This window comes from Chenopodium album, chromosome 26 (assembly GCF_948465745.1).
Source record: "Chenopodium album chromosome 26, dcCheAlbu1.1, whole genome shotgun sequence".
Lineage (NCBI taxonomy): Eukaryota > Viridiplantae > Streptophyta > Magnoliopsida > Caryophyllales > Amaranthaceae > Chenopodium > Chenopodium album.
In genome coordinates this window covers 33,251,972-33,262,911 of record NC_137859.1, presented here as the reverse complement: position 1 = coordinate 33,262,911, position 10,940 = coordinate 33,251,972, and the positions used below count along the sequence as shown (strand labels likewise).

Genomic DNA, 10,940 nt, shown 5'->3' with positions numbered 1-10,940 from the left:
TATTAGATATTTCAAAGCTGCATGGTCAGTAAAAACAATGATTTTAGAACCAACAAGATATGATCTAAATTTTTCTAAAGCATATAGAACAGCGAGAAACTCCTTTTCCGTGGTGGCATAGTTGACTTGGGCCTCATCTAAAGTTTTGCTTGCATAATAAATAGCATGCAAAACTTTATCCTTCCTTTGTCCAAGCACGGCTCCTAGAGCAAAGTCACTTGCATCACACATGATCTCGAATGGAAGGTTCCAATCGGGTGCACATATGATGGGTGCCGATATCAAAGCCTGCTTAATCCTGTCAAAAGCCTCAAGACACTCGTCAGTAAAAACAAAAGGAGCATCCTTAAGCAAAAGCTGAGTTAGTGGTTTAGCAATTTTAGAAAAATCTTTGATAAAACGGCGATAAAACCCCGCATGACCCAAGAAACTCCTAACTCCCTTAACATTAACTGGGGGAGGTAATTGCTCAATCACTGAAATCTTAGCTTTGTCTACCTGTATGCCCTTATCAGATACAATGTGACCAAGGACTACTCCCTATGTCACCATAAAGTGACACTTCTCACAATTTAAAACCAAATTGCATTTTTCACATCTTTTCAAGATTTTAGCAAGGTTAGTTAAGCATGCATCAAATGAAGAACCATAAACACTAAAATCATCCATAAAGACTTCCATGATAGACTCTATGAACTCAGAAAAAATACTCATCATGCAACGTTGAAAGGTAGCAGGTGCATTACATAAACCAAAAGGCATTCTACGATATGCAAAAGTGCCATAAGGGCATGTAAATGTAGTCTTTTCCTGATCGTCAGGGTGGATCGGGATTTGGAAAAATCCCGAATACCCATCCAAATAGCAAAAGAACTTATGATTTGCTAACCTCTCAAGCATTTGATCAATAAAGGGGAGAGGGAAGTGGTCCTTTTTAGTGGCGATATTTAATCTACGATAATCAATGCACATACGCTACCCTGTAACAGTTCTAGTGGGAATTAATTCGTTTTTATCATTTTTAACAACAGTCATCCCACCCTTCTTAGGAACCACATGTACAGGACTTACCCATTTAGAGTCAGAAATAGGATATATAATACCTGCATCAAGTAATTTCATAACCTCTTTCTTAACTACCTCTTGCATATTAGGATTCAACCTCCTCTGGGGTTGAATACAGGGTTTGTAGTTGTCCTCTAAGTGTATCCTGTGCATACAAAAATCAGGGCTTATACCCTTGAGATCATCAATACTGTACCCTATTGCCCTTTTGTGGGTTCTTAGAACCTCTAGAAGTTGGGAAGTTTGTGGGTCATCCAGTGCAGTACTAATGATCACAGGGTACAATTCCTGCTCATCAAGGAAAACATATTTTAAATGAGAAGGGAGAGGTTTTAGTTCAGGTTTCTTCACCTCTACAGGTTTTGATTCCTGAACCAAATTTACTACCTTCACACAATCATTAGCATCAAATTCCTTGGTGGCAAGAGCTCTTTCTATGTCATCCACCTCCTTGTTCCATATGCTCATGTCACGTGCAGACAAATTTCCACAAAGAATTTCCTCCAAGGGGTCCCTCGCAAGAACCTGTGGTAAGCTCTCCTCACAAATGTCATCCATTACATCAAGCACATCAATTAAATAACAATTTTCTTCAAGCATAGGACCTTTTAAAACTTTCCCTAAGTTAAAAGTGATATTATCGTCGCCAACAGAAAGGGTTAGTTTACCATTTTTGACATCAATAATGGCTCCTGCAGTATGGAGAAAAGGTCTACCTAATATAATGGGAATTTGCGTGTCCTCAGCCATGTCTAAAACAACAAAATCAACAGGGATAAAAAATTTACCAACTCTAACAGGTACATCCTCTAAAATACCTAAGGGGTATTTAACAGAACGATCTGCCATTTGTAAAGTTATATTAGTAACTTTTAAATCACCCATATTTAATTTAGCACATACAGACGATGGCATCACACTAACAGAAGCACCTAGATCACATAATGCTTTATCAATGAAAACATTTCCAATATGACAAGGGATAGAAAAACTACCGGGGTCCTTTAAATTTAGGAGAGGATTTATTTTGTAAAAGTGCACTACATTCCTCAGTGAATGCTACAGTTTCTACTTCATTAAAGGCCCTTTTCCTAGTCAAAATATCTTTCATGAATTTAGCATATGCAGGAACCTGAGTAATAAGTTCTGTGAAAGGAACTGTTACCTGCAAATTTTTTACTACCTCCAAAAACTTACCAAACTGCTTATCCAACTTAGTCTTCAAGTGACGGTTGGGGAAAGGTAGCTTGATAACTGGTGGTGCTTCCCTACTCTTCTCTTGGGGTGCATCCTTCCCTGAGGTTGTACCCTGCAATGAATCATCAGAAATATTAGTATTAACAATTTTACCCTGGAGCCCTGCAGGGGCATTTGGTACAACGGAATCAGGATTAGCAATATTAATTAAATCAGGTTCATCCTCTTTGGGCATTTGGGGCCCATCGTAGTGTAAACCACTCCTTAGGGTAATTGCATTCGCATGTTCCGTAGGTTGAATTCCCTGCGCTGGTAGGGCTCCCTGCTGACGAGATTGAAGGGTAGAGGACAGTTGGGCAATTTGGGTGTCCATGACTTTATTTTGGGCTATAATAGAGTCAATTTGTTGGTCTCTACTCTCCATATGCTTTTGCGTACTGGTCAGCATTGCTCTAATTTCTGACAAAGCAGGGTCAGAAGATGTAGTAGGGGTTTGTGCTGGGGCTTTCTGGTTAGCATGAGGGTGGTAATATTTCTGATGTGGAGGGGGTGCTTGTTGTGGTTGTTGTGGAGGTGGAGGATTTTGAACATTGGTGCTACGGTAAGATAGGTAGGGATGGTTCCGGTAGCCAGGATTGTAGGAATTGGAGTATGGGTTATTTTGCTTGTAAGTTTGGAAAGCATTAACTTGCTCCATTGAACTCCTGCAATCTTGTTCATAATGACCTACACTTCCACAATTTTCACAGAAAGCATCATTAGCATTATTAGAAACAGCAGAAACATTAGCAACAGAATTAGAATTGTTAGTAGTAAGGCTATCTAATTTCTGGCAAATAGAAGTAAGCTGAGCTTGCATAAGGGTTACTGAATCAACATGATGCTTGCCCTTATTAGCATAACCTCTAGTATTCCCATATTGGGAATTATGGATCGCCATATCTTCAATAACCAGACCTGCATCATCAACATTTAAATTCATAAATCTACCGCTAGCTGCGGAGTCTAAAATTGTCCTTGATGCATTCCCTAATCCATTGTAAAAAGCTTGATTTAGCTGCCACTTTGCCAAATTATGGTGGGGACACTCCCTTTGCAGATCCTTGAATCTTTCCCAAGCCTCATATAGTGCTTCATCTGGCTCCTGGGCAAAATTCTGAATGACACTTCTCAATAAAGCTGTTTTCTCTGCAGGGTAATATTTATTATAAAAATTTAAAGCAAGAGTCTCCCAGTTAGTAATACCAAGTGCAGCTCTATTCAAACCATTAAACCACAATTTAGCTTTTCCACATAAAGAAAAGGGAAAAAGAATCTCCCTGATTTGGTCCTGCGTTACCCCATTCTGCCTAATAGTATTGCAATATTGACAGAAATCTGCAATGTGAAGATTAGGATCTTCACCCTTAGCTCCACTAAACTGCTTTCTTTCTATCATCGTTATAAATTGGGGCTTGATCTCAAACTGGACTCCCTCGAGATCAGGTGTAGGAGATAGATGTGGAAAATCTGTCAGGGACGGCTGCGAATAATCATTGAGCTTGCGCGGTGGAGGTGGTGGTGGTGTACTCATCTCTAGTTCTGAATCAGAAGAGTGCTCCGAATCACTAGAATTAGGTAATGGATTTCTAGGAATATCGTTACTCCCAGAACCTGCCAGGATCTGCCTATAAAGATTCTGTTGTCTATGAAACGAGCGCTCGATCTCAGGATCAAATGGAGTGTAACCTGATCTGGAACACCTGGGCATAAACAAAGAACTAAAGAGACAGATATTAGAACTACCTCAAAGAACTAAAGTCCTTTGAGGCAAAAGAAAAATAATCTAGACTACAAAAACAATTAGAAATAAAAATAAAACCGTTTCCCCGGCAACGGCGCCAAATTTTGACAGGGTAAAGTCGTATCCCCTAATCAAAAGTATTACCTAAATCCTCTAACTAAAGTAGATAGGGAAGTAGGGTCGAATCCACAGGGAAACTGGTCTTTCTACTCCTAATTAATTAATATAATCTAAATTATAAAGGTAACCAATTTTGTTGTTTTTAATATGAATCTATACTACGAAGATTAAGTTTAGGGAGAAAGTCGATAATAAGAAGGCTTAGGGTATAGGTTCACCAATAATTAATATTCCGGGATAAAACATAACAATCAATTAATCAACATTGCACAGATAACATGATTAACAGGCTCTCGCAATTTATTAACCAACATAGATCTAACAGGCTCTCGCAATTTACTAGATCTAAGTTCCTATTGAAAATAGCCTTTAATATCAAATTAACATCTGCTCGATTCATCAATTCAATATTGCTAAACATTCACAATCAAATTACATCTGCTCGATTCATAATCCAATTGTAAAGAATTAAAACAATTCAATAAGAAATTATCATGCAATATCAATAATCAATAATAACAAATTATCCCTTCATATTAATTATGGATCCCCATAAACCCTAGAATTAAACTACTCACACATAATTAAATCTAAAACATGCAAAATAATAAAGTAAGCCATAAGGAATTGAAAGGAAGAAATTACTGAAATTAAATGAAATAGAAATCGTACCAAGACGGCGAAATTACAAAGTAGTCAAGATCAAGAGTAAGGTAGAGAGAAAAGTCTAGAGAGAGAAAATATTAAGTAGAGAGAGAAAGTGAAAAGAAAAGTGTAAGTAATAAATTACAAGCCTAAACGTACTTAAAACGAAAATAATTAACGATCCTAATTAGAACTAAATGCCTCGCCAACTTCAGCTCCTCCAGAAACACGCGCCCGATCGGGCTAAGGGCCGCCCGATCGGGCGCGCCTTTACTCGCATTCCCTCTTGCTGCGCACCTCGCCCGATCGTGCTAGGCCTCGCACGATCGGGCGCGCCTAGCACTCGAGGCTTGGTGCTTCCTTGCCTTGCCCGATCGTGCTATGCTTGCCCGATCGGGCCCTTGTGGCTCCTCGAGGTCTTGGACTTGCGATTGGGCTCGACTCCTCGGCCCAATCCGGATCTCCTCTTCGGGTCTTGAATACTCGGTCCAAACCTCGGTATTCCAAATACCGAGCCCTTAATCACCGGCTCGATGGCTCTAGCCGGCCTTGGGCTTCAACGACGGTCATGCTCCTCCAATGCTCGTAGTAGCTTCATAAAATCCCGGGAAAGTGATCTAAAGGTGCAATTCCCTACAAAACTCAACCAAAACTACGAAAACACTAGAAAATGCATATTAGTAACAAAAGTGGCTCTAAAGAGCCAAAAACACTACTAATTATGACCAAGGGACGGGGGTAAAATACTATATAAAATGGACATATTATAACTTTCTCTATTACTAGCAATTAGCTTATTGTCCCATGCTAATTGAAACTTTCAGCTTAGGGATGTGTAAGAAGTTCTTTTAGGTAGTTAAATTTGCATTGATAAAGTTCACCTCGTCATAAGTTGGTTAAATGGAAAGTCATGATTGAAAATTTGTTACCAATAGTTGCAAAATGTATGCTTTTTGCTAGTTTGAAGTGCACCGTTACTAATAGATCTTGGTGCATGTGATTTCAATTTTGTCCATCAATTAGAAAAGAAGAAACTTTTGTCAAAACTTAGTTGTTTTCATGAATCAAGGCCCATTATATTGTTGAATGGAATCGAGCTACTATAATATATTAAGTATCTTATCCAACATGGAGGTCTATATTCATCTGTTTAGGTGCTCCTTAACAGCCAGAAAATTTCCCAAGAGGCTGCATTATGTGCAGCAAATGGTTTGGCTGGTAGAGCGATTTTGTTCAAGCTATGATCAAAGACTAGCCAATTCAAGTTCTAACTGAAAAACAAGGAGAGATTCAAGCTAACTATAAAGTAATTACCCATAAAAAATATAGACTACTTGGTTACATAGCAGAATTTGCTACAACCCTTCTATATTATGTAATTCTGCATATACTACTACAATTCTAAAAAACACCAAATTCAATTTTAGACTACCAGTCTTAAAATTAACTAAGATAAGTATCAAGGAGACATGTTTTCCTCTGCAATAAGTTCCTGCATTGTGAATTTAGATGATGGATACAACTTCAGAATTAATTGTCAGTAAAAAGACACCTTTTCTTAGCCAATTATGTAGATATGTTCAAACCAATTGGTAAATTCCTACGTATAAGAAGTATCTCACTAAAAAACATGAATATCTTTGTATTTTGTCTTGAACTTTCAAAGAAATTTCACTTTTACATCTTTTCTAAGGTGATTTTGGTGCAGTTGTAAGTTTTAAGTTGCAGGTCCCAAGTTAAAGTCTAACAAAATACCTTCTCTAAAAAACAAGGTAAAGTTTACACCATGCTACTCGAACTCTTCATACCTCAAGTACCCACAATGGATCCTTGACAACCCAATATGGAATAAATAAATTATCCAAGTCAAAAGACTTAGACACTTACATTTTCTTGACACAAATCCCCCAGTCTGATTTACAAGGATTTAATATATAATTAAAGTGGAGGACTTAGATTTGACACCCTATAGCAGAGACCTCCACTACGACATTGGGTACATTGTCATGCATAATGTTATGTTGCGCTGCGACGAAAGATTCTTCGAGTTTTGACCTTGAGTAGTCTTTTTGTCTTATTCCTCCTCTTACCTTTCTTAAGTGAAACTGAAGTTGCCCAGCATCACAAACCATGAACCTGAAATTTCATTTGCTAAAGAAGAGATATGTAAGAATAGTCATATATTAGTGCTAAGTTTGAGGATCGAAGATTAGATAGAAGACAAATTATTAAAGGAAGATTCTTACAAAAAATACAAATTACCAAATATATTAATGCAGTTAGACTTATGAAACCTTGTTTTATAATGCGCCATTTAATTTGCAAATTTTATGCTGCTGAAGTACATACTCCTTGCATTAGAGTACCTCCACATGCAGACATGCTTGGAGTGATCTATCGAGATTTGAAGCCCGAAGATAAGCTTGTATCTTCTCTTATAAAATAAGTTTTGATTAGAAAAAAATAATTTTAGTCCATAAAAACATATATTCTTATATGTCTGGCCGTAATGTGTGAACAACCATCATGGAGGTTGCTCGGTCAGCGTTACAAAGTTACCCAATTAGTGTTACATGCGTTAGTTGGTCAGTATTACACAGGGTTACTATTACTCTTCTCCTTATTTATCTCCTAGTGGTTAGCCTAGGATTACTCTTGTACATTGTATATATACACGGTTTGTTAATGAGAAAGGCAAGGAATTAATTTTTCATGGTATCAAAGCGGCCACATGGTGTAGCCAACCACACATAAAACGCGCTGTTTGTCTTTCTTTGTCAAAAGGTCTATTCTTAAAAAGTGAGATATTAAATTGAAAAATTGAAGCAATTAATTAAAGGAAGATGGAATGTGGTATTTTATGGGAACAATTGAAATGGGTGATTGATGAGAGTAATTACTAAATAGCTGTATTGGTAGTGTTAATTTAGAAGGTTGAAATTGACTGTTTGACCCAGGAAAGAGAAAGACAAGCAAGTTTTTTTCAATTAAAAACTGGGCTAGTGATAAAATTGGGCCATAACTTTTTAGGGCCCTATGCTAAGAGTTTGGTTGCACCGGCCGTGCCACCACCCACCGAACAATCACCACCATTCCACAACTGAACAACCACCACCCACCATCTACCCTTCCACGTCATAATTTTTTTAAAAAAATTGCTTTACTCTTCATGAATTAGCACAAACGTGAATAGAGGTGGGATGGGTGGGCGGCACGACACGGTGACCGAGGAGTGGGCCATGGGCCGTGCCGTGAACACGATTTCGAAAATCCGGCACGAGCACGGCACGAACTCGCGGGTGGCACGGTAGTTTGGCTCGCCAGCACGGCACGCCTGTCACAACCATAAAAATAAAATAAATAATAAAAAAGAATTATAATACAGTAATAGAAATAGAATAATAAAAAGAACAATAATAATACAATAATAAAAAAACGGTTTTTTCACCAAATGCCTTTGACCTTTTGCAAAATTCACCAAATACCCTTAAGTTTTTCAAAGTTCACCAAATACCACTGACGTTTGTTATTATTCATACCGTAACCTCAAAATACCCCTGACGTTAAAGGTCCGTTAGCGATAAAATTTAATTCACCAAATGCCTTAACTTTGTTAAATAATTACACAAAATACCTCTATTTTTTAGGTACAACGACTAGTTTGAAATTTAGGAAACTAGTCGTTAGTTTTGATTATCACCCTTTTTGCATAAATACTCAAGATAATACACAAATATATTATTCCGCCCTTTGATTCTCACCCTTTTTTGCATAAATACTCAAGTACACCTCTATTTTTTTTTTTTTGACAACAGCAGAAATAAAGGAAAGCAACAAATAAATAAAACAGCCTAAAAAACATCAAAAATTGCCGAGGTTGCAAAGCTGCTTGCATTGGCCCCGCATTGATTAGCTATTTGGTGGGGTAGATTAACTTCTGTTCTGTGAACTTTAAGGACGATGCAATGCTGAAAAGTGCTACCAATCTTAATAATTTCTTTCATGGTCCAAAGATGATGAATCTCCGAAGGCTTCTTATTCCTTAAAGCTATGACTAAGAGAGCAGAATCAGTTAAAATTTTAATAGATCTATACCCATTTTCACTAGCCCACCTTAACGCAAAAAGGCAGGGCCACAGGCTGAAGAAGCAATTCCAGAATAGCCACCAGCCGCCCTTTCACCCAGCTGACGAAGCTCTATTGACCAACCAATCCCATAGTGCTTACTTTGTTTATGCCAAGAACCATCAACTCTAATAGTGGATAGAGCTATAGTGTCGTTGAAAACTAGGGCATGATGCAGCATTCCAAGAGAAGCTTGTAAAAAGCCTGGAGGAGGATGAGAGGGAATATCAGTAATGGAAGCAAGGTGTTGGCATCTAGTATCTTCCTTGGTGAAGTCATGTAATAACTTAGACGCCTCTGTAAGGTTTCTAAAGAGACATCTCAGATAGCCATTATCATTCTGAAAGACGCACTTGTTCCTTGTCAACCATATAGCCCATAAAGTAATCACAAAGGTTTGAATACGATGGCTACGTATTCCATCCTGACTATAGAAGAGCAGGATACGACTTCGGATCCAATTCTGTAGAGAAGTGGGTCCGGTAGGTTTTATGCAGTTCGGTATCTGGCAATTATCCCAAGCATACAGAGCAATAGAACACTCAAGGAAGAGGTGAAAACCATTCTCCTCCTTTTCACCACAATAGTCACATAAGGTTTCAGTGACAATTCCCCTAGATCGAAGATTGGCTTTGACTGGGAAACCGTTAACAGCAAGTTTCCATAAGAAAATACGCCACTTGGGGGGAATCTCCAGATGCCATATAATTCTGAAGAAATCAAGATCTTCCTTTCTATGGGAGGGCTCAGACCGACCGACCATGGTAGCAAGAAAGGCATAACCTGATTTAACCGTATAAGAGCCTGCTTTATGCCAAGGCCAATATAAGAAATCTTCTTCTTCTTCAGAAGGGAGATCGATGGTTAAGATTTCCTGCGCGCTATCCCACTCAAACCTTTCTCGGATAAGTCCCACATTCTAGGAGCGAAGAAGAGTAATAAAATCCTTGACTTTCCATAAAGTACTTTGTCTTAGGTTTTGGTTAGAATTAACAACGGGAACTTTATTGTTAACCCAGGGGAAGCTGGAGGCTAGAACATTGTCCCAAGATCCAATTTTCCACGCAAAACCTTTTCTTATCTTCACAGAAAGAGAATGCATAGTCTTCCTAACCCAGGAAAAAGAAGTAGGAGGAGGTTTACGCAAATCAGCAGACTGGCATAGGATGCAATCAGACTTTGCATTATAGATTCGAGCAGCCAGCAATTGGGGATTTGTATGCATTTTGAGGATATTCTTAAATAAGAGGGCATCATTATAAGTGCCCGTAGCACGGATTACAAGACCTCCCTTGCCTTTCAGAAGCTGAATTTGATGCCTGTGTTACCTAGTGAATGCCTTTCTCTCCACTTTTAGCCCACCGAAACCTAGTGAAAAGAGAGTCGAGCTTGTTGGAGATGGAAATTGGGAGCTTGCAAGATTTCATTGCATGAGCCACCATACCCAAAAGAACAGAGTTAATAAGGATGAGTTTGGCAATATCCGATAACTTGCAATGAGCCCAAGAAATTATTTTCTTTTTAACTCATTCAACGAGTTCCACAAAAAAAGGTCCTTTCCTTCCAGAAATGTCAATAGGAACTCCTAGATGCTTACCCATATTGTCAATAATAGGAACTCGAAGGGTGGATTTATACAAATTTGCCATTTCTTGGGAGACTGATAGGCTAAATTTAACGAAGGATTTAGCAAAATTAATCTGTTGACCAGAAGCTTTCCCAAATCTAACAAGGATGTCTGCTATTGTTTCGCATGATTCTTGAGAACATTTAAAGAAAAACATAGCATCATCCGCAAAAAATAAATGAGAGATAGAGAGGGCTCGTCTAGAAATTTTAATTCCACTAAGACATTTAATGTCTTCAGCCAGCAATAACATTCGGGATAGAACCTCTATTTTTTTAGGTACAACGAGTATGAATAATACACAAGTATAAATAATACACGAGTATGAATAATTACACAAAATTCCTCTATTCATATATACAAGTCGACATGACATTA

The 10,940-nt window shown here is 38.1% G+C and overlaps 1 protein-coding gene and 1 non-coding gene across 2 annotated transcripts; one reads left to right on the top strand and one right to left on the bottom strand.

The window, feature by feature from the left end:
• The first annotated feature begins 3,332 nt into the window (after window positions 1-3,332).
• On the top strand, window positions 3,333-3,439 carry LOC145618750 (small nucleolar RNA R71). The gene has a single exon (XR_014108005.1). It is a non-coding gene; the product is annotated as a small nucleolar RNA R71 (small nucleolar RNA).
• Window positions 3,440-8,924: 5,485 nt separating this feature from the next.
• Window positions 8,925-10,160, bottom strand: LOC145617058 (uncharacterized). The gene is made up of 2 exons (XM_081671758.1): window positions 9,951-10,160; window positions 8,925-9,854 (listed from the first exon to the last, which is right to left on the bottom strand). Exons 1-2 carry the CDS (start codon window positions 10,158-10,160, stop codon window positions 8,925-8,927), a joined length of 1,140 nt encoding a protein of 379 aa, XP_081527884.1.
• Window positions 10,161-10,940: the final 780 nt, after the last annotated feature.